This window comes from Ornithodoros turicata, chromosome 2 (assembly GCF_037126465.1).
Source record: "Ornithodoros turicata isolate Travis chromosome 2, ASM3712646v1, whole genome shotgun sequence".
NCBI classification, from domain to species: domain Eukaryota; kingdom Metazoa; phylum Arthropoda; class Arachnida; order Ixodida; family Argasidae; genus Ornithodoros; species Ornithodoros turicata.
The window spans coordinates 35,787,350-35,811,768 of NC_088202.1; the positions used below are offsets into that span (position 1 = coordinate 35,787,350).

Below are 24,419 nucleotides of genomic sequence, written 5' to 3' on the forward strand. Positions count from 1 at the left end.
AAAGAAAGAAAACGGTGTTCCTTCACGAATTTTTTGCGGACAATCTACCGAACGGATTTTTGTTCTGAAAACGGCTACATCATATCAGGTCACCGAAAGGAACAGATGTTCTCATTCGGACAACTTCATAGCTTTTATAATTAAAAAGTTAATTAACGATTTTTAGGTAATTAGTCATTTGACGGTCGAGCAACATATGGCCAAGAACGTCCGCCGGTCCAGAGATCATAGAAGTGAAAACAGCATGTCTATAGTCCTTATAGGTGGTGTGCATTGACGTGCGCTGGTTCACCAGAAAGAGGGAAAACAAGCATGCGTAGGGGCGAGGTGCGCCGGTTCACTAGAAAGAAGGAAAAAGCACGGGTAAAGCTATGGTCTGACGTCATGTGCACGCCACCTATAGTTTTCTTATGAAAAATCTGTATCCCCTATAAAAAGACACCGTGTATATCGACGCAGGCGTTCGCAGAGAGAGCAAGCGATGGCATCACACTATCACCGACCGTGACAGTTTAGTGCAAATAGCCGAACACGTTTCCAATTGTTTTCCACCGTGCTTTTCGATGTCAAACCTTGTTCGAGCAAAGTGGGTAAAGGCCGTCACGCCTTCGTAATTCACTACAGCGACGAAGGTTGTCCCCGTTGAACAGCATTTTCCTGTTTGTTTTACGCTTTCGCGCATTTCCTTTCGTAGAGAAGTGTTCTCAGCATCTCATCGCTAACTCCATTCCAGTGTGCGCTACAAGCGACCTTGCGCCTGTTTTGAAGGGAAAATATTCCCTCGTTTTTCTGTCTGAAAGTGCACGATATGCCGCTTCAAAGTTTCGGTTCGAAGTGATACGCTGCGGAATTCGCGCCATCAAGCTCAGGGATGGATCACGTTGCAATATTACTCGTGACGTCAAGCACGCTATTCAACGTGCCGCGATTCTAAGAGCTCGAGCGACTTACATATATCCAGTTGCAGAGTTGTTGTTCAGTCTGACAATGCGGCCGTCATCCGCTATCAACGTTGCCGCCGTTCTGATAACAGTACTATGGGTGTATGTCACTCATGCTGTCGAAATATTCGGCGATCGAAACAGAACGTCTGAAACCCAGGTAGACGACTTGCCAAGGAGTAGGTCCTTCTCAAGGTAAGTAGCGTCCTTTCTGCATTATGTTGCAAACGTTTGGACGCAGCCACGAGTATGTGCATGTGTATGAGCACACATATGGTGATGGAACACTTACGCAAAATGAATGGCGCGAGTAATATTGTGTTCCGTGGGTATTGATGGGAATGATGCCTAATTCCACTGGTCGTTTTCATGCAGCGCAGTGTGGCGTGCCTGTGTGGGTTCAGTATAAACGAACGGACCTACCAATGGTGCGCGACGCACATCGCACTGAAACGACCAGTGTAGCATGTACACTAGAGCAAGTGTAAGCTTTTCTGCGCAACAAGGACAAGCGGCATAATCCATTAGTTCATAGCTTAATGGTCTGATACCTGAGACCAACGCGTTTGATTGTCTTGGTCAGACGCTGTCATGCGCCTGTCGCGCGTGCAGCGTTTTCTTTCTTTCTTTCTCTTTGTGTGTGTGTTGTATGTCTTACAGCATCTGAATGAATAGTGGTCGTAGTGCGATATAACTTTATTCTGTTTCAGCGCCCAATACGAATTTTACGAGTACTCTTGTACTGGTTTTTGAGTTGGCGCCGTCCACAACTGCCATACATCTTTCGTTGTTTCATTTACATGACTGTGCATTCCGGTTGGGTTCGGAGGGTAAAAATATCCATACTTCGACGTCGTAATGCTTGCAACAAATCAGTATTATAATACTCATAAGTAGAGCGCGAATAAATATGCGCTAAAAACTCACGAAATATGCATGCGGCTATACACTGAAAATCTTCGAAATATGCAGTAAAAATCCTCAATATATCAATGTTTTTCATTGTTGTTGGTACAAAAGCAATGCACCGAATGCCTATTTTTTTTAAGTTAGTATTTTATTAGGGGTCACACGGTAAAAATGCCGCTTTCGTTCTGAACCACACAACAAAGAATAGTACTTTCGCCACAGATATAAATTATGGAGCTAGATGCTATGCGTTCGTGATTGATAAATTAGCGTAAACATAGGCTAGCTGGTGAAGGAAACCCATGACGAGACAAGCCTGAGCATGGCCAATACGAAAAACAGGTACTCAACTAAAAAACAAAACAAAAAGAATGAAGCTCAAGTTTAGATTCGTTTTATTCGTAGGGCAAATCCGAGCTCACCGTGATTTAAATAAAGTTGTTGTTCGTTGTGTACGCTCATGTATTTCGTGTTGCCCATGCTCAGGCTTGTTTTGTCATGGCTGTGCGTTCGGCACTGCATCATGCAGATTAGGTGGTGATTGTGAGGCATGACCCATTGGCCATACACGCGGTCGAGGATGGAGCAGCCAGGGTACGGGCTGAATACCGTAACTCACCCCACCGAAACATGAAAACTATTCGATTCTGACCAGAATCTTCGCGAAAGGCGACCCAGCGCTCTACCGAGACCTGCAAAAACATCCATGAAAGAATTGCACTTGAAAATATGGCAAAAAAAAAAAAAAAGAACATGCCATCAGAATCTGCCCTCTAATCACAAGTAATGATTTGATTTCGAGGGTTCCTGATAGTGCTGAGTAGTATGTAGTGATACATTGATACTCAATCCGCTGGTTATAAAGGAATAAAAAGTATAAGGGTCATACTTCAATCATTTTTCATTTCAGGCGATGACATTTCAACATGCTCTCAAACAGAGAGTCCTATTCGGTCCTAGACTCATAGAACGCTGGAACGTAATTTCCAGTGCGGTCGACACTTTACTCTCAATGTGGCACCCTTCTAATTGGGTTGAGACTGAACGACAAAAAATAGGCCAGCCAAAAATTGTATGAGCATCCCATAGTGCAACTAAATATAAGAGTGGCAAGGTCAGCACTTAGGGACGCTGACCTAAAAGGAATGCGTAAGAACCTCCAGCGACTTCTGCGTTGCCCATACTCATTATGGACTAATGACGTTACGTTTGCATTACATTTTCACAAGAATCTCTAACAGAGCCCTATGGCGTGTTTGATACGCATACAGTAAAGAGTCGTGGTCAGTGTTTTACTTGGTTGCACATTACGGCTGATAGTAATAAAGTTATTGCAAGATCTCTAGGGATGAATGGTTTTTCGGAGAGATCACATGAATATGCATAATTTGACTGAGCAATCATAGATAAGATAGATTGCAGCGCAGAAAGAGCCCGTGTTGAAGGACACCCCATAGACGATGTCATCCTTCTTGGTCTCCTGGTCAGTCACAAAGGTGGCTGGGAAAAACAAGCTTGCGGCTTTCGGTTACTTGTACCAGCCACAATTCCTAACTGTTGGCTTTAGAAAATGCATAAATTTTCAACCCAAGCTGTAATGTCATTACGCATTCCTCTGCAAAACTGTACGACATCACATTGCTCCTTCGCTAAATGTAATACCATACTCATTACCGACCGTATTACAAAAAAAGAGAAAAAAGAAAGAAAAAAGGACTCATTCTAGTGTTTTCGGTGACTGTGATTCTTTGGGACACTTCTGTTGTTTGCTGTCTGGTGTCAAACACCTAGAATTTTGACGTTTCCTATGTATGTTCGCTGGTGTTGCACATTAAGATTGCTGTAGTTTCTTACTCTGTGTGTGTGTATCTGGTGCTGCACACACCAGGAATCCTGGTGTTTTCTGATGCTCCATGCTTGATTCCTCGGCATCTTCACGGGACACAAAAGCTGCTCGAGTATTCATTCCATTTACACATAAAGAACTGCTTCCGCTGCAAAAGCGTCCCAGCAGTGAAAGGCTGCTGTACATTTGTCACGCAGTATACATATCTCAATATCAGCAGACATAGAAACAGGTAAGTGCGTGTTACAAAACTGTGTAGTATATATCATAGCTACCGTTGATGGTACACAGTTACGGAAAGCATGCAGACCACAATATAAAAGTATAATAATGATACAATATTATTTCTTCAACACTATGCAGCCTACAGTTTTGCTCTGGCCTCCCTTCAAATCCGCGTACACGGTGGAGGAAGGCAAAGGGGAGCCGGACCTTCATACATTGGAGAAGGGCCCCTTGATAACGTGGTCCGTCCCCGGGTGGGCCGTGTCTTTGAATGCGCGGCCTATAAAACTGTCGTCAGGACGATATCCTTCGCGGGGACGTTCCCGGGAAGATTTTTGTCTAAGATCTACGGTTATGATTAATCAAACGCACTCAATCTACTCTTTTGGTAGCTTCTTCGTCCTGTCTTCTTGCAGTCCATATCCAATGATTAAGAACGGTATACGTTAAGCAGGACGAGAGCGCACACAAAATTCTGTTTGTTTACTCAACTCGCACGACCCGCATCGAGAAGAGAGTCGCTGGGTGTCGACTCTGTAGCACCTTTAGTGTCGAATCCTCGAATTTTAGAACGGGATTCACTGCCATGAGGATTACCGCGATCCCAGTTCCGGGTTCCAGTTTTCAGATGAGTTTCTTGAAAAGAAAAAGAAAACGCGTGCATTTCGATGGGCTAGCTCTTCATTTTTTGTGCTCCCTTGACAGGATGCTCTTTTGTTCTGTGCTTGTCCGTCCGCAGTACATTTCCGCGATTCACAGCGTTTACACGCCGAAGCCAACTGGTGAAACTCGGTATTTCAAGACGCATCGCTGACCACTTTGCAAACGCATGACATCCTGCTGGATGTCTTTCCCTCTATCATTGTCCTGCTGCTAGAGTTATTCAATTGTATGTGGTTTGATCAGGTAGTTGAATACGTCTTCTTACTGCTGGATAGCCGACGGACGATGAAGAGATCTACCAAAAATCTGCGTTCCCGGTGGATAACAGCTCACACGAATGAAGTTTATCTTACATATATCCGACTTTTGCCATATTGCATTCAACGCGAGCGCAGTTCACTCGCGAAGGAAAAAGCGTCGAGCGGTCGCCCGACACACCCTCTGCAAGCGGCCTGACGTCACTTGCGCAAATGCTTCACAACGCTTCTGCACATGCCCTGAGACCTTAACGGCGCCGAAGAGGATTCCCCACATATTCAATAGATGGTGCCAATATGGCGCCGACTGTGCTTCGCTGGACAGCAGCTAGGATACGACGCGTGTGTGAGAAAGGTACATTTGCCGCTCCAAGATTGCACATTGCACCAACCCAGTCCGCCTTCGGGGAAGTCGCATCTACCTTCTCCGTCGCGCCAGGAATGGTCGGGTCGCAGCAGACGCCTTTTTTGGCCGTGGTTTTTAGTTAATATCTCCGTTATTCTAACCATTGCTTTGTTCATACTCCGCATGATTAATATATTAACGGCTAGGAATGTGGTACATATTCTTGCAGAGGTGTAGATGATTCCTTCATGGTCGCTTTAATATGTGAAACAATCATCCCCGTTTATTCAATATTCCGAGCGCTATAGCTGCTGGTCAAATATGCGCTAAAAAGATGTGAGGTCGGAGGAATCGTGGTGCTGGCTCGCCTTTGTTGGTGACAGGCGAATGGGCAGTGTCACGACTATAGCAAGAGCAAAGGCTCTAAAAACGAAGCTTCACTACATGCACGCACAAGGCGAATCACCGCTCAGTTTGGTATCGTTATCGCTCCTGATTTGAGGAGAGAGGAGGCCATATATGCTCCTCTGTGTCCTTAACAAAAGCCTTAATACTAATGGACACAAAAAGACGTACGGCTCTCTCCCATTTCATCATTGTTTCACCAACGCGCGATAGCGAGACTCCCGTCAAAGAGGGTAACATATAGCCGTTGGTAGGACAGGGTTGACGATTAACACAAGCTTAGGGAAGTATAATTTCGGTTCAAGTAATAGCGGCACTGGTGAAACTGGACCTATGGGCGCATCCTATGGTGTGAAGTTCTGCTCTGTTTAACAAACTCAATAGGGAGCTAAAATCATACGCGATGACATCAATGTATGTAACATGCAAGGGGTAACCTTTGCGTACTTTTTTCACGTACTGATCGGCCATGGTGCAGTGCTTGATGATGTAGTATTTCTGAAGCCAGTGGTGTTCGAAGAATCATGTGGTGACAGCAGGGGCGGACCCAATATTTTTCTGAAAAGGGGTGGGGGTCATGCCTTGGACAACATCCTACTACACTACCTAAGGTCAATTGGAACTCTACGTCACGACAGAAATAGAAGGTGACCAGGACCATCTGAACCCCTCTTCCCCCGTAGATTCGCCCCTGGGTGAAAGCCTTAGTGAAAGCCTTGGTGAAAGCATGCTAGTCCTGAGCTCGGAGCCCTTTGTGCTACTGACCATAGCGCACCCGTCCCTTCTGAAGTGTACGATGGAGAACATTTTGAAGCTGGAAAACACGTAGTGTACTCGCTACCTTCCTGTTTGTTGATGTGGAAGGCTAGTGCACGGTGTATATCATTCTCCTTTCTGACGGTCTATTCTCACCTTTCACGACCTACCTCACCACGCAATTTTTTCTCATTCAGGCATCAATTAAAGAGCAGGTTGCTTCGCTGTACGGGGAGATGTGGCGCTACTGCAGTATTTCACAAAAGAGGCCGAATATGGGAGAATTCAGGGCAAAAACGGCGTGTAGAAGGTCTCGTGAAACAAAGATGTCTGAGAAATTCCAACACGTAGTGGCACTCGCGCACGTCCTAAGCAAGTTAACTGTTCACCTATCGCACACAGCTGCGCAGAAAATATTTGACATTTTAGAAACGACTGAAAAAAAATATATTCGTGGAGCAAATTTGACGCTGTGCGGGTGGCGAGGGCCGATGTCAAAAAGCACTGCAATCGCATGCAGCAGTTTATTAAATCCAGGAAGGGCAGTGCTGGTGACATAAATCAGTACAGCAAAAAATGATATTGTGCTAAACACATTTAGGCGTTAGCTTCATACGGCTATTGTTCGCATTAAACTTTTGGGGAACTCTATTTCAAATGCTATTAAATTTGTATTGATAGTCTGTTAACGTTTTCTTATTTTTTCATGGTTAGCATAATGATCACACAGTTTCAGCGTACCGTAAACCATGCAATCCAGGGATCACAGTTAGCTGGTGTCACGTGGCGTTATAAAGTCACTGACGGGCTTACACGGTCGTCGACCCTATAAGGTTATCTCTTCAACACCGTAGCTGTGAAACAGCAATAGGTATCCATGTACGTATATCATAATTGGTCTACTCTAACTGAAGTTCAAGCATGACTCATTTTGGGACCATGGGACACACGAAAGCAGATGTCCGTCTTGCGACCCTTCATCCAATTCCTACAAACTACCGGCCTCATCGACTCTCTCTAAAACCCTGTCAGCGTCGTCAGCATCATCCTCATCACCATCCGCTCATTTTCCCCAATAGCAATGGGGTAGCATACTGCTCAATGAGCGGAAGTCATCCCCATATCATCGTCATCATGTATTTCTCTCTCTCTCTCTCTCAAGCATGTCGCCCAGTCCGAGGTGTACAGTTCAATTATCGTGATTATAAACACACTGTGCGTGCATACACTCGAATGAAACGGTTTCAAAACACTAGCACGGTTGTCGTATGGTTCCGTTTTCAATAAAAACTGCTGCAGGATAAGAAATCTATGAGCTGAGGGACTTAAATTTGGAAATTCAGATTAAATAGAACAGACACGGCTCTGAAATAGAATGAGTGTCTGGAAGCAGAGATGAATAAAAAAAAAAAAAGAAAAGAACCTTACCGCCTTACAACCTTACGCCGTTTTATTCCATTTTATTATATTTTTGTTGTTCTTTGTTGACAATAATTCCCGTTCAAACAGGTTCTTCTCAGACAGCAGTTATGTCGCCCTCGGAACCTATGAAGGAGAAAGCGTTCTTGTGGGATTCTCACTGAACATGACGCACGGCGTCTACGACTGTGATGTCGTAAATGGAAGGTAAGTGTCGACAGTTCGTTGTTTACTCTTGGGAACCATCGACCTGATATTGGATACCGTCTGCTTGCGCATGTCTAACCTCGTATTCGATTACCAGCGTACTTTGCACCTTACAGTACGCATATCAGCAAGTCTTTGCACTGTGGCATGTGCGTATTGATCGTGCGTAGCTTAGTATGCAAGTTAGTGTGAATGGACTTGTAGATCAATGGCCCGCTAGGATGTTTCATCCATAGGTGTATGGAAACGCTGTCTTGGGAAGAAGATGTTTAGCGCGTACTTTTAGCTTGTAGTTGAGCAGACGGACAGGCGAGATAGCTTAGAGCAAGCTTATGGGTCTTATTTTCCGTGACTTATTGGTTAAGTGTCTTATATGCGGATGGGCAGTTATAGCGACTTCAACGAATTTGTTAAAAGTTGCAATTTTTGAACCTAGCAGCGTTTCGTGAGCTTACAACTGTAGCACTCACCTGTAGTCTCCTGCCTCCATGTACACGAAACCGATTGCAGTAGCTGTATAGCTCCCCTAAAGAAATCAGCTATATGCCGCTATCCCTCGGAAGGGGGGGGGGGGCTGGGACAACATAGAAGGGACAAATACATACAAGGCCTCTTGAGGCCTTGTATGTATTTGTCCGTCTGTGTTTGTTTGTGTGTGTTCCAGCTTCAGAACCGTAGAATCGTGAAATCGGAACCTGCCTGTGTAGTTTCCTACCTGTGATTTTCCTTGTGAGACTACGTTCTGATATATGCAGGGAACAGGTACTGGACAGACTCTCGAAATGCATTTCTGCAAAGAAGCTGCATATGAATGTGAAGAATCTGTTTGTTTGTTTGCAAGTAAAAACTATTTTCTCTCACATGAATAACTTGAGTCAGCGGAGGTGCCTTAATTTTTGTAACCAGCGTACGGTAATCTCAAAGTGTAACGAAATAAGATTCTAATTTCAGGAACATCCACATTGATTCACGCACATTCCTAGACAACGATTTGCCATGCAAAAGCTGCAAGAGATGCATGTAGACATAATACTTCAAGTACCTTGTTTTCACTGGTCTTTGAATACCCTGGAACCTAAGAATGCCATTTTCAAGGTCTTAAAAACCATGAAATTTTCTCACAGAAATTTTTGGATACGCGTGGATATACAGTGCAAATTCTAGTTACCAGATGTCGGAGCTGAAAAAAACCAAGAACAATAAATAACTTAAATCAGAAGTGTGAGAAATGAATGGCACCCTCTGTTGTATTTGTTTGCCTTCCTTTCTCTCCTATGATATTCGCATTCAGAAATCCCCAAGTACGTTTATTAACAGGTCACTCTTTATGCTGAGAACACAATCACATAGCAGAGTGAATAACAACCACCTTTATTGATTTATCTTGCTTGGTCGATGGCGACCGAAGGTGGCATATTTCTTTCCTCCCAATTTGTTTTATTGGTTTGTTCCAGCTAAAAGCAGAAGCCATACACTGATCAGCAGGGCATAATAAAACCCTCCATAAGCATCACTTTGCCTCTTTGGCTTTGGCAAGCATGGCTTTGCCTCCACAAGCATGACTTTGACATAAATGCTTTGTGCCGTGATAAAGGGTATATACTATGACTGTGTTTGCAGTACCATTTAAAACGTTAGCACCTATAGGGCTAGATTGCAGCCCCCTGTTGTGTGCAGATATTCTGATGCCTGCAGAGCTATAAGCTGTTCTTCCGGGTGAAAGAAAGCTTGAAGCCTGCATACGTTGTGGCTCACTGCAAAAGCCATACGGTTGGAGAAGAAATTACTGGACATAAAGCACAGTGAGTCATGCTCCACCCAGGCCACAAGGAGGTACTATTACTTTGAGCCACCTTCTGTTAATGCACCAAAAACACCTATTTCCACTGAAAAAAAGACTGTGGGCTTTTTTTCTGTTGTGGTTGAAGGGCACATGAGATCATAATAAATTGTTTCCAAAAGCTGTTATGTCGCATTCTGACATGATCTGAGCCAATATGGTCAGCTGATGCAATAATATCTATAGAAAACACATGCCAGCAGATTCTGAACATGCTATAGGACAGGGTCTGTCCTTGAAATGATGAGATTTGTTAACTTTCCAGATGACTTCAGGTATGTGAAAACAATCATAAATGTTGACAAAGCTGTTATGAAGCAGCGACTGCAACTAATCTGTAGAACTGGGCAGAACAGGAGAATGCTAAATTTGTTCAAAGTGTGCTATTGCGCCATACAGATGGGATATGAATCAGCTGACGAAACATTTTTCTTGCGTAAGAACAAATACACCTGTAGGTTCTCAAAATGGAAAAACAGAGTGTCGATTCTCATGTGTCGACAGCCATTTCAGGCAGGCATCTTTTTTTTTTTTTTGCATCCTAGATGACCGCAACTGACGAACAAGCTGCAGCACATTATGGTGACATTTTTTTTAAAAAGAAAATAAGCCTGTAGATTTTCAATATATTATAGGAGAGGACTGGTTATACAAATAAGAGAAGATTTATTTTAGACGACCTATATGTGAATATACTATCTAAAAAAAAAGTAATTTTTGGCAAGTGCTTGATATTCTCAAACGCTTGGTTAAACAATGAATATAGATTACCTTGATATTTTTATGTGAAGCTAATCTCCATGCAGCGGTTTACAAGCATAAATAATCTAGGGCTCCTTCAAGAATGCTAATTTGCCAGAAATTTATCGTAAACTTGACACAAAATGTGCCCCGTTCTTGAGTTCTCACCACATCACCAAATTTATACTCGTTCTGCATGCCCTTTGGGGTGGCAGACCCGTGCTTCCCCTCTAACACTAGGCAAGGAAAGCGCACAAATGATGTATATGTAGATGTCAGAAGGAAGCTCGTAAGGGACAACTTCATATTTCGGCACAGTTTAATGCGCCCCCATTGTTCAAGAAAACAAAATGATGTACATTCTCTATATGCATAATCTAAACAATGCACACACGTTTTTTCAGTGATATTTAAGAGAGTCAAGCTACATCTCTGGCTTGTTTTTTTCTGGAATAGCCCAGATTGACAGTTACACAAGCAGATGTATGTCAACATTGAAAAGACGAATGAAAAAAACGTATTCTAAAATGCCTCACTATGTCTCACTCAATATATTACTTTTCATAGCTTACACCTTAAGAGGTGTTCTTTATCCTAAAATTGTTTTATTGCCAAAATCCACGAGAATGACCGTCATCACATTAACAAGTTTCGACTGTATACCAAGTAATAACAAACATGTGCTTACTTTTTCTGCAATCAAGATGTGGATTACATCGTTGAGGTGCAGGCTTCAGTGAAAAATCACTGCTAGTTACGTCACTGCTGAGTGAGTACCAGGGCCGGCGATAGGGTAAGGCGACCGCCTTAGGTCCCGCGCACGAAGCCCTCAACCACAGATTACTTTTTTTTAAATATCAAGTATGCACTTAATCGCACGCGGGATGTTCGACTAAAACAGAAATGAGAGAAGAATGTGCTATGTGCCATTCCGTCATGTGATGAGAAAAAGTCCCACTTTTAAGAAAAATCCACCAACTCTGCAAGCTATACCGAGGATTTCGCACCCTTTTCTCCTGCTGCCATTTCCCATACTGCGAAAATCTTGTCATTTCTTATCTTTTCATTACTGCTTGTGTGAAACAGGGCCCGCGATGTGCCTTTGCCTCAGGCCCCGCGCACCCCTAGCGCCGGCCCTGGTGAGTACGTCACTGCTAGGGACGCAACATGTGATGCTGGTGTCTTTCACCCCACCCCATGTTATTTCATGAGCAGTTAGCATCAGAATCAATGAGCTTGCATGACGCACTTATGAAGGGCAACAACAACAACAACAACAACTTTATTTTGGCTTTGGAGAGTGGGGAGGTTCATCGCCACAGGCGATACTCTACGCCATTGCTGGTGGGAATGTGGGGAATAAAATAACGAGCCCCTTCACAATAACGATCGAAATCCGATGGTGTCCAGAAATGTCAGAAGAGCTTTGAGCGCAGAGCGTTGCTGGGCTGGACTAGGCCAGGGACCAAGCAATTTCGATAGGGAGCAGGGGGCGAGAGTCCAGCTGACGAAGAGACTCGCAGAGTGTGGTTCGGGAAGGTTGGTAGTGGGGGCAATGAATAAGAATATGCTCCAGATCCTCAAGAACACCAATGAAGGGTATTTCACGTGTGCCGATAAACATACTGCAGTGCTAATTTAAAATGTAGTTTGTGGCTGTGGACCACGCTCATATTCAGTATGCCATGTGAACTAGGGGAGCATTTTCTGGCATAAATATTAGATGAGTGAAGACACAAAAAAATGTAAGCACTGTTTACGTGCATTTGACAACCTGCATTTTTATCACTAAGAGGCTCACTTCGTAGCAAGAGGGAAAGGGTGCTGGCAATGTGGCACATGTTCATAAAATGAAGAACCAGAGACACAGAAAAAAATTGACAGCATATCGTGATCTCAATCACTTCATTGTGTCCGTGTTTCTGTCTCCTGTTCTACATTTGTTAATCTTTTTGTGTAGTTGCTGGATTTTAGCCCAACAGCTGGGGTCAGCAATTAGAGAACATCCAGTACATGCAAGGCATACATTTCCTCATTCTTCGCATTCCTGATTCAAATAACGTTGAAGAAATAACCATGCGAAGAAACAATAGAACAGTGAAGCTGGCTTCAGTACACTACAATATGTCACATGTAACAATATATAGTATGCCTCAGTGTTTCCCAAACCATGTGTCAAGACCCCCATTGAGGTCGCGATAGCCCAAGCGGGGCCCAAGAGAAAGCAGATGAAGTGAGCGCAATATGCCACAAAACCAAGGAAAATATCTCGCTACAACTGCATTATATTGAAGTTGTTTTACAAAAATGCAAGTTCTGACGGGAAACAAGCTAACTCGCAGCAATGCTTTCAATCAAGTGTGTCGCAGTTGGTCGCAGTATTCCTCACTGTATGATGACGAGACCCTGGACCTGCATCAGAAGTTACTTGCGCGCACTAGTATAACATTCATATTACTGTATTTGTATCAGGGCACAGTACAAGCTTCCTAAACAAGAGCGCGCACACACACATGCAGAGACGGTGATCTCAGTTGTCTCGCGACGTAAACTCCCAATTATTAACACACATGCACAGACGAGGAAAGATATCGGCTGTCGCAAACACAGCCATCCCGAAAGCTATGCCCATCTTCGTTGATGCACCCACGAATCCACAGGAAGACCCCCGAAGCTCTCCCACTCGTATTAAGTACCTGTACCTTGAACTGCAAACAGTTTGGTGCACACTCCACAAAACGAGAACATCTGATTTCTGATTTCATGGACGCGGCCATGCGAACCGAGAAGGACAGTTCAACGTTGAACAGAGGGACAATTTTAGCTGAGTTCGAAAGCGGCGCTAGTATTCGGTGCAACAATTTCCAGTGTGAACCGACCTCGATCAGCTCAGATGGCTCAACACTTTTTCATTCTTTTTCTTTTTAGTATTATTTATTTTTATTTTTGCTTCATTTCCAATTCTAATTCCAATTCCAGCTCAACGGCTCAACCGCTCAGCGCGCTGACACTAGTGCAACATAGTCAATAAACAGCTGGTATAAAAACAGCGGTTCAATTTCACAGTGTGTGGCAAAGGAACGGAGATTTCTCGCTTCCCTAAGGAGAAGAGTACTCGATTTTTTGTGATTACTCGTATTATATGATGTATGTATACTCGTGTTTTATGATTCCTTTTTCCTCTCTCTACGTTCCAGAAACATACGGTTTCTGATCCAAGAAAATATAGTTGCGAGCGCAGTTGACATACAGAAGAATACAGATCTCGTACCGTGAAGGCCACCACCCCAAACGTGGTTGCCACGGTTTCGGTTTTGTCCCATTTGCATGTCAAATTTCAGGGATGGATATTTTTATACACGTGTGTGTTTCAAAATTTTTAAACGTGGCGCGGATTTTAACTAGGACAGTCTCCCATATCGGTATCTGGCTTTTGTTCAAGACGTCCTAATTAAAGAGTTAATTAACGAATTTCATTAGTTAGTTATCATTATTAGTCATTATAGTTTTTCTTGGAAAAGATATGCGCCTGACCGTACAACTCAACTGTGAAAATGACGTGCTCTTGTGGCTTTCTTATAAAAATTTGTCCAAGCTGAAACGCACACACACAAAATAGACGGGAACGTGCCACAAAGGCATACTTCGTGGTCGTAGCCCTTTTTAATACATAATTTTTAAAATAAAACAGCTAGGACTACCTGTACATTAGTTTCGCATTTACGGTATGCGAGTGGAGGAAAACCTTATCTGCAAGGTATTTTGACATTCTAATTTCCATAATTCACTAAGATGTAATTTTTTTTATGAAGCTGTTTTTCTTTCTTTCGAGAAACAGAAAGAGCAGAATTGCTGGCAATCTTCCTTCATGTTCATTTTAGATATGAAATGAATCCTTCATATCTGCATGCTTCAAATTATTATCCACAGAGGTGACATTTGTTTGTAGTGCACCGTTTCAGGTTTTCCAATACGGAGATACCTCGCTCGCACTATTCTACTTCCCTTATCCGTAAGGGCATCGGAAGTCCTTCACGGCGAGGAGGAGCGAGCCCTAACCTAACCTAACCTAACCTGAAGGAGAGCACTGCAGGACATGGAGTAGAGATTGAGAAGTGCGGCATATACAAAAATAGGATCCCCTAGCAATGATTCGTCCAAGTGATTTGATGACGGTGGACGTTATAATGCAGATGGGGGAAGGCCATCTCGCGTTATGATTACCTTGAGGCGAAAAAACTCGCACTAGAGCAGCAGAAACTGAAGGGGCAGAGCCGCAGAGCCACCGTGAAAATTCGAGGAGCGGTGGACTGTTCTCCCTGCCCCCACATTCCGATTTATACCGAAACTAAACAGGAGCAGCTTTCCAAGCTAGGCCTCCGGAGCGAAACGACAACAGTAAAAAACGATAAAGAAAAAAAGGAAGAAAAGAGCGGAAGGAAGCAGCAAAAAAGGTATATTCGCTGGAACCGCAACGGGACGAAAACCATTGCAAACACATTTTTCTTGTGCCGGCCATCGGCATTTAGCAGCCTTTCTGAACCCTGATGTGGATTACAGGCCCAAATAATGACAAATGAGCAAGCAAGCATCCTCGCTGCTCACTTTTTGGTGCTTTACGTCGTTTGAAGTGCAAATTGTTGCGCCCACTACTGGCGCCACATTCACGTTCACCTAAGATTGCACCTCTCTTGAACTGTCCTTGTCGGCTCGCATGGCCGCGCCCATGAAATCGGCAGTCAGCTGTTCTCGTTTTCTGGAGTGTACACCAAACTGTTTACCGTTGAAGGTACAGGTACTTAATCCGAGTGGGAAAGCCTCGGCGGTCTTCCTGTGGATTCGTGGGTGCATCAACGAAGATGGGCATAGCTTTCGGGATGGCTGTGTGTGCGACAGCTGATATCTTTCCTCGTCTGTGCATGTGTGCGCCCTGACACATATACAATAATGTAAATGTTATACGACTGTGCGCAAGTGACTTATGCTGTAGGTTCGGGGGTCTCGTCATGATACAGTGAGAAATAATGCGACGGACCTGACGGAAAGCACGTTAGCTCGGTTCCCGAGTGTTTGTGCGCTGAACTGAACTTCTATTTTTTTAAAACAACTTCAATATATTGCAGTTGTAGCGAGATGTATTTTTTAAAACAACTTCAATATATTGCAGTTGTAGCGAGATAGTTTCCTTGGTTTTGTCACATACTGCGTTCACTTCATCTGCTTTCTCTTTTCGCCAAATGGTGTAACCCCCGCTTTGACTACTGCGGCCTCCCTAAGGTTTATGTGTCAGTTTTGGAAACACTGATATTGTTACATGTGATACATTGTAGTGTACTGCAGCCAGCTTCACTATTTGACTAATAATTTGCATGATTACTTCTTTAATATAATTTGAATAACTTTTATCAGATACTGTACCATTAACTAGGATAGGAATCCATTATGGTTTAGAATTATTTTTCCTTTGTGATGTTCCCACACTAATCTTGGTGACAAGTTGTGTCTCATTAAATTTCTTTTGAGTTGTATTTCACATTGCTTACAGCATAATGTGAGAATGGGAAAATGTATGCATCGCATGTTCTTAGCATCCTCTACAGCAAGTGTTCTTGGGCTTGAAATCCAGAAACTACACGCGAAAAAATTAACAAATGTAGAACAGGCGACACAGCAAAAAGGACACGACAAAATGATTGGGACTCTGCTATGCTGCAATTTTTTTTTGTGTGTATCTCTCTGGTTCTGCACTTTTGTGAACATGTGCCATGTTGCCGGCACCCTTGCCCTCTTGTAAAAAAAAACAGCCTCAGACATAAAAATGCAGACAGAAAAGTAGAGAACTCCAACTTAACATAATAAGAGAGAACAAAGATGGGGACACAGGAAGCTTCTAGAATCTTGGCACATACGCGGTGACCCCTCTGTTTGTAACAAAAACCGTGGCCCCTCCCCAAACAATACTCCCATCTCCTTAAATAGCGACCGGTTGTGCAATCTCTCATTCAGTTTGGCACTGATGATGTCCGTCGCATGACGGACGAAACGTCTTACTCACGTTGTTATTTTGTTATGTTAAGTCGGAGTTTTCAACTTTTTTGTCTAGTTATGTCGTCTCCCGGCTTTTGGAGTATTTTTGCATAAAGATGCAGGTTGTGAGAGGCACATAACACCTGCTTACATTGCTAACCTGTCTATCACAAGATATGTGAAAGGATTGCCAAATTAAAATTCAATAATACAAAAATTATTCTGAAGTACATAATTCCACTAGAAGGGAGAGTAAACATTGGAATAAGAGGTAAATGTAAAGCACTGAAGTGTTGGCATTCTTCTGATGTGTATGATATACTGCTTTGTTTAACCCATGACATACATGTTGTCAAACATTAACTTCTTGCACTCAACATCAAGGTGCTATACCTATTCCATCTAAGCGACTCGTCTTTACACAGACACGTGGCACACCATTTTGGCACAAAGATTTGATATCTCTGCTTGTTGGATATATCAAGCAAATACTGTGCCAAAATTGTGTTACCTACATGACATGCTGCATCTGCTGAGATATGTTACGGGAGAAATACTCCTGAATCGATTAAAGAAAGTGCATACGAAGGGATTACGGTGGTCTCTTACGTGCTGTCCGGGACATGTATGTAGGTAGGTATGCCAATATTTTTTTTATTATTAACTTTTTTGGTAGTTTGAATCCCTTGAAAAACCATTACACAGCACCAGAACACAAAGGCTACATTATGACCCAGTTTCACCAACCTTTTCAGCATCTGAACTAAGGTGAACGGTCATTAAACTATCTGCTTCACTAAAGGAGTTATTATTACTGAAATATTCACCACATTGCCGATGAAAAAAAAAGTGTCTGTTAAGTTCAAGAATTGGCAACCCTTGATCTTGGTTCAGTTAACCAGAGTTGGTGAAACCGAGCCTATGGAGGTCACCGAAACATTCATCACATCAGAAACCAAAGTTTGTAAAAAGAATTGAGTGCTAGCATGAGGTTTTGACAATTGTGAGTAGAATTTTAACTGCTGCCTATGCAGCTGCAGCATAATTACAACTAATTCAGAAAAAGTAGTACAAAATTTGAGGGTACTCTACTCTATCTTCCTCTGCGTGGTACTAAAAACTGTGATGATTCCAAGTGCTCATCGTCTTGGCCCAGATTCTGTAGCAGATTTATCAGCCATCTGTGTTCCTATTTGTGGTACTGTGGCAAACTACCCACTCCATCCACATACCAGTATACCTAGGTTACACATAACATGTAGTTATAAGAGTGGTTTAAACCAGCTCGCAGAAGTTGCAGATGCTGTTCATAAACTTTATTTTGAGATGGACAGGGAGTTTCATTGCCTGGGGCGATACTCTACCCCATAGCTGCTTGTGGTGTGAGGAAAGAAATAATGTCCCATGGAGTCCAAAATTGCCAAAAGAGCTTTGAGGGCAGGCATTCGTGGGCTCGATTTAGCCATAGGCCAAGCAATTTTAGAGAGAGGGACAGGAGATCAGATTATTGAGAGATCCGAAAATGGCAGTTGGAAAGCTCGGTAGTGTGGGCAATGACAAATAATATACTCTGGGTCTTCTACAGCATCTGAGAGAGTCAACTTGCCTCATGTGGTAATGACACTGAGCTGTAAATGCCCCATTGAGTCACAGTCCATGAGTCACAGTGCACCATCTTGGTGAGAAGTGTTTTGTGGCATTCAGAAACCAAGCTCTGGGTCAACATTACTCAGTATAGACGGGAGGAAAATGTCAGTTGTCCATTGACAGGAAGACTATTTATACAATCCATTGATGTGTTGGTGAACGAGATCTGCTTTCTACATGACCAGTAACAGTCCTTTGCTATCTTTCACTGTGAGTTAATTAAACACCTCCCTCATGTGACGATGTTCCTGGCACAGTTTTACCTTGCTGAACCACTTTTCGCGGCTCTTATCAAACATAACATTAGCGGTTCTTCGTAGGCTGAGGCAGAGGAAAGCAAGAGACGTTTACATGATGTTTACGTGATTACCGTCGTGACAAATAGTCGACACAGCAGTTTTGCGGTACGTTTTATATGTTGCTCATCCTGGACATTTTTCGCTACCCGATTTCCTGTCCAAAACAGCAACGACTGCATCAATGTCACTTCACCCATGAATTTCTTCATGAATTGCACGCGCGTGTTAGCACACCAAGTCGTTACACGTCTGAAAAATACCTGACGAAATTGGCAGAAGAAACATATGCTTTATTAGAGCTTGCAGTGATTATCCTTTTTATTGTTAAGAGTGGGTAACAGGGTACACCCTCAGTGACTTCCTTCTTTCTTCTTTCATTGCTGCCAGGCGCTTGAAGCACTGTGTGTTTGCCCTTTCCTCTGTGTTACAGCCTCAAAACATCAATTTCCATCGTGGACAATGGCAATCCCCGTGAGAGTGCCACATGCTTTGAAGCGATGGAGTTGATTGGAGTAGGCGCTAATCTGTTGGACAGACCGCTCTCCGACCCAGAAAGGGCGAATGTCGCGTCTTTTCTGCGCTCGAAAAGTGCGTACTTCCGGTTTCGGCAATATCTCAAGGTGTACGTTCGCGTCTCAGGGTGTTTAGTACGGACGGTGGATTTGAATAATGGCTGGCTCCAATTCTTGTATCTCGCATTTCCCAGAAAACATATAATTAATAACTTAATGACTTTTAACTAATTCGTCGTCCAGCAGTTAGGAACCCTTCCTCCTAGGACGTCCGCCTTTCCGCTTAACCCTCCCGCAAAAATGGCGTCAGTGCTGCTCCAAAGCGTTTCTTTTTAAAAATCTGTAACGGATTAAAAAAACACCCTGTATGCCAACCTTCATATATATCTGCTTTCAGAGTACCTGTTGATGCTGCGTTGAAATACATACCAGGACGGAGAATAACCCATGTCAATGAACAGGACCTGGTGTTATATCTCGTCTCATGCACCAATTTCCTCAGAGTGAACCTGAGAACTCGTTCGGGTATCTGGCATTTTCTGCACCAGTTTGCGATGTACCCAGGTGAGAAAAAGGCCCTATGACTCTGCATGTTTTGTCGTTGAAGTATATGGCGCCTTTCACACTCCTAAAATGGTTCATAAAAAATAGTGTCAGGAGATAACTAGGACTACCTCGTGAAATGGGTGCGATAACTATTGGCGCCCCTGAGCGCCAGTGTTGACACATGAGCAATTGCGCACTCCTGAGTGTCAGAGACCAACTAGTTTTTCTCTAGAAGCAGACGAGAAGTGCTTGGGGCCCAAAGCATTTAGCGTGATGTATTTCCTGTTGAGCGTGCGATCCACCGGGTGCAAGAGGCTGCCGCAGGCAGAGAAGTGGTTCTAATTAGTTCGAATATTGCGTTTTCAAGGAACGTAGAGACGTACCGTGTTACCGAATTCTCCCAATTCGGAAAACTATCACTTTTTGTGGCCCCTCCCATGGATGGCTGCGGTTATTCGCGGGTCATGCAGGGCTTTAATGCAGGATTGTTCGCGCCAAGCAATCACCTTCATTGAAAATTCTTCCCGTGGAGTCTATTACAAATTTCCATCGCTTACGTCTCATTTGGTATTGCGAGAAAACTTCGTGAAAACCGCTGTCGTCCAAACCAAGCCACCGCAACCTGAGTGTGCGCACTGCATGAGCAGATAGTAGGAAGCGGCATCACCGAGAGAGCAGTCTAATGCCCCAAGGCTGTTTTTCGTTGTTAAGTGGCCGCCCCGGATGTCTCGTACTCTCATGGACGAAGGAAACACAGGAGCGGACCCTCCGACAGTTTTCCATCGGGACGAGCGTAGCCGACTTCGCATTGCATTCTGGGATGCTCCTGTCTACCACATGACCGCTCAGTTGACTCTCCAGACGGCACGGCGCCACCAGAGCAGACGACGCGACCTGTAGTTGTGTCACAGTTCAGATGGCAGTATTATGTTGAACGCGTGCTTGCACTTCTATTTCTGTTGTTCTGAGGTTTACTCTTCTATTGGAAGATCAGTTTCAGTGTGCAGAAGGCAAAAAAAGTAGGTGGTAAAGAATTAATCAGATTTGTACAACAACAGATGAAATGAATCTGCTGCACACTGCCAGGTTCCAAACGAACAATTCAAGATGACTGGAACACACACACACACACACACACACACACACACACACACACACACACACACACACACACGCACGCACGCACGCACGCACGCACGCACGCACACACACACACACACACAGAGAGAGACAGACAGACAGACAGACAGACAGAGGCGACTAAAACAACTGATCGTGTACTTACGAATAAAACGTGTTCCCCTGACATCGATGCTTTCCGTTCAACGAGAGCCGCAGCCGGGGCAGGAACCCATTACCATACGTCGTTTCTACGATTGTGCTTACATTTTCACAATAAACGACTTTCGAAAAAGCAAAAAACGCATGGAGAGCAGCGCGAGAAACAAGGTCTTGCAAAACCGTAATTTTAGAGTGGACCACGTGGTGGACAGGACGTAATGGCGATTTTGACACGAGCGACGGCTAGAAGGTGGCTACGCTAGTCTGGAGGGAAGGGCCGCTCCTTGTGCTTCCTTAGTCCATGCATAATCCCCGTCTGGGTGTGCCAAAAGTAGGGCGCCTACTTAACGCACCCATTCATCACACGTAAAGTAAATTGCACAACTGGCACGCGTTTTGCGGCCAGTACGAACGGTTGTTCACGTCCTACGAACATTCGTTAGTTCATGCAAAAAGCTCAAATTTACCAAAACTCTCATTACACAACAGCAGCGTGGCTAGTTCCATCTCAAATCGAACAATCCGGTACACTTGATGCTTCGAATGAACGGGAAAAAAATATATGTTGAAGCCATCGGTGAGTTAAGAGAAATAAACGCTTTCCGAATTCTTTGCGCTGCGCGGTTCGGGAAATAGGAGAGGAGGAAAAAACTGCCTCCCATAAGACGATGTTGTCGCGCGCAGCTTTGGGCGTTCCCTACAAGGCTATTTCTTGTCGCACTGTAGTAATTGCTCACTTGGCTTTAGACCACCTAGGGCACAATAGGCTCCTGAGTTGGCAGTGCTGTGTCGGTTTTTGTTTTGTCTGCAAAAAAATATCAAAGCTGACACAAAGCTCCGAAAAGCTACCATATTCACTGCAACTTTGCGCGTGATGTAAAAAACGGATAAGATTGAGCTTTGGCCGTTTAATTTATCATTCATGGGGCTATCGAATTGTGTATAATTTGTTACTCTACTCTTTCAGAAACGTAAGCGGTACATCTTTAAGTAGCACCATACCACCTAAAAATGACGAATTTCGGAAGCCTTTATCTAAAAAACCCCACCAAAAAACTTGCCTCGAAAATTTAATATGTTGTAGGTAGCCCCTTGGACTATGCACAGAAGAAAAATTTCGGACTTGATCGGTAGGCTCACTGTGAATTTTTTACCACCCCTATACGGGGAGCGCATTCGAGCAGTGGCATTGTGTCCCGCGTGTTGTAAAACCGAATTTTCCAAAGGGACTTTCAACTTCTGTCTTCACATGAAAAGTAACTGGTAGCATTTGAAGCCATTCTGAGCGTTTGCTTTCATAACAGTGTTGCAATCGCTCAATGCAGATTGTGGAGCAACAAGATGCGCTAGCACTTTTTTGCGCGATGTCACACATGCATTGCAAGTGCTGGGAGCCCGTGAATAACAATATGGTTTTACGTCAGGTATATCTTTGTAAGAGGTATATCTGTTCATGGTGATTATAAGCAACCATATTTACTGCACACATCGTGTCAGGAGAGACGCAGTGATTTCCAGCATTCTTTAAAACATTTCCTTTCCTACGGCTCCATGACCTCGGAGGCGTGAATTGCACAGAGGAAAGTGTGCAGTGTCTTACGCACACAATCAAGGCTAATTCATGGTGGCTTTTGTGAACCTAGCCGAAGCAGCCCGACTGGCGCCGCTGTCCAATATGTCCTTCGGTTCGACATGCTGCGACCATGGGAATGTCCTATAGAAGGATTAACCCCCGGAAGACACCTTGTGCATAGTTGCGCGCATCATCCTCGACTAGTGAAGTACACGGAGTGAACCTATACATAGTATGTGAAGACATCTGCATTACTCTACTGTGTCGCCCTGGCATCACACCTACCTCATTGGCCTCTTCGTTGTACAGCGCTGACCGTATTGCGCTACCGCCTCATACACAAGAAAAAAAGTGCTTCGGACAAAGAACTTTCGCTTTGCGTCGGAGATCGGCGTAGCTCCCATAAAGAATGTGGTTCCAGCGGATCAAACCGAAGGCGTAACAGAAATGGGCTAGCTGAGCAGAAGCTGATTCAAGTACTTCACAGCAAAGCTCGCTGAATCACAACAAGCAGCAATGTCGCCCACATTTGAAGGAAGCTCACTGGGTGAGCTGTTTGTGCACCAGCCCGACGTGGTCGAAGAAATCATTGAGTATATATCGTCTGAAGCCATTAACGTCACACCGCTTAAGTAAAGAAGGAAGTCTGTAGATGCATGTGCAGAAATGGGCAGAAAGACAGGCCGTAATCTGGAGACCGCTTTCGGTGGTGCCTTGCCAGGAACATGCAGACGTAAGTGCCATGATTTGAGCGAGGTAGCATGTAACGTGAGAAGAGCCTATCAAGAAAATCTGTCAAGAACCTGCCATCAAAAGTAACATTCAGGAAAGTGACTAAAGCAGTTCATGACACGAGCACTATCATCCACCCTGGATGCTCTGCATAACTTACGTTACCTTCTTACCTTCGTTACCGTGTCTTCTTCGCTGTCAAGTTGTGTTTATTCTGTGCACTGTAAATATGCTTCGATATGATTACCGTGGACAAATATACCTCTTATAAAGACGCAAAAGTATTCTAAAGCATTCTGTTCTCCACGGGCTCCTAGCACTTGTAATGTATGCATATCTGACATCGCGTAAAAAATGCGAGCGCATCTGGTCGCTCCACAATCTACATTCAGCGACATTACAACACTGTTATAAACGCAAACGCTCAGAACAGCTTCAAATGACAGCAATTACTTTTCATGTGAAGACAGAAGTTGAAAGTCCCTTTGGAACATTCGATTTTACAACACGCGCAACACAATGCCACCGCTTGAATGCGCTCCGCTTATAGGGGTGACAAAAATTCACAGTGCGCCTACCGATCAAGTCCGAATTTTGATTTTTCTTCTGTGCATAGTCCAAGGAGCTACCTACAACATGTAAAATTTTCGAGGCAAGTTTTTTGTGGGGGGGTTTTAGATAAAGGCTTCCGAAATTCCGGTGGTATGGTGCTACTTAAAGATGTATCGGTTACGTGCCTGACAATTATATACAATTCGATAGCCCCATGAATGACAAATTAAACGGCATAAAGCTCAATCTTATCCGTTATTTACATCACACGCAAAGTTGCAGTGAATATGGTACTTTTCAGAGCTTTGAGTCAATTTTGATATTTTTTTACAGACAAAGAAAAACCGACACAGCACTGCCAACCCAGGAGCCTATTGTGCCCTAGCTGGTCTAAATCCCGATCAAGAAATTACTACAATGCGACAATACATAGCCTTGTAGGGAACGCTCAAACCTGCGCGCGACGACATCGTCTTATGGGAGGCAGTTTTTTCCTCCTCTCCTACTTCCCGAACCACGCAGCGCAGAGAATTCGGAAAGCATTTATTTCTCCTAACTCACCGATGGTTTCAACATATATTTTTCCCCGTTCATTCGAGACATCAAGTGTACCGGATTGTTCGATTTGAGATGCAACTAGCCAGGTGCGTGATAATGGCAGACACATGATGGCATGTGGTGTTTGTCCAGTTAGA

General features: G+C 43.8%; 1 protein-coding gene across 1 annotated transcript in view; it reads left to right on the forward strand.

Moving 5' to 3' along the window:
* The first annotated feature begins 666 nt into the window (after window positions 1-666).
* The window catches only part of LOC135383358 (uncharacterized), a 33,533-nt gene continuing 9,780 nt past the window's right edge, over window positions 667-24,419 (forward strand). Inside the window, exons 1-3 of the mRNA XM_064612847.1 lie at window positions 667-1,136; window positions 7,858-7,974; window positions 19,438-19,604. Coding sequence (XP_064468917.1) covers window positions 988-1,136; window positions 7,858-7,974; window positions 19,438-19,604 — 433 coding nt within the window. The 5' untranslated portion in view covers window positions 667-987. The remainder of the gene's footprint in view (window positions 1,137-7,857; window positions 7,975-19,437; window positions 19,605-24,419) is intronic.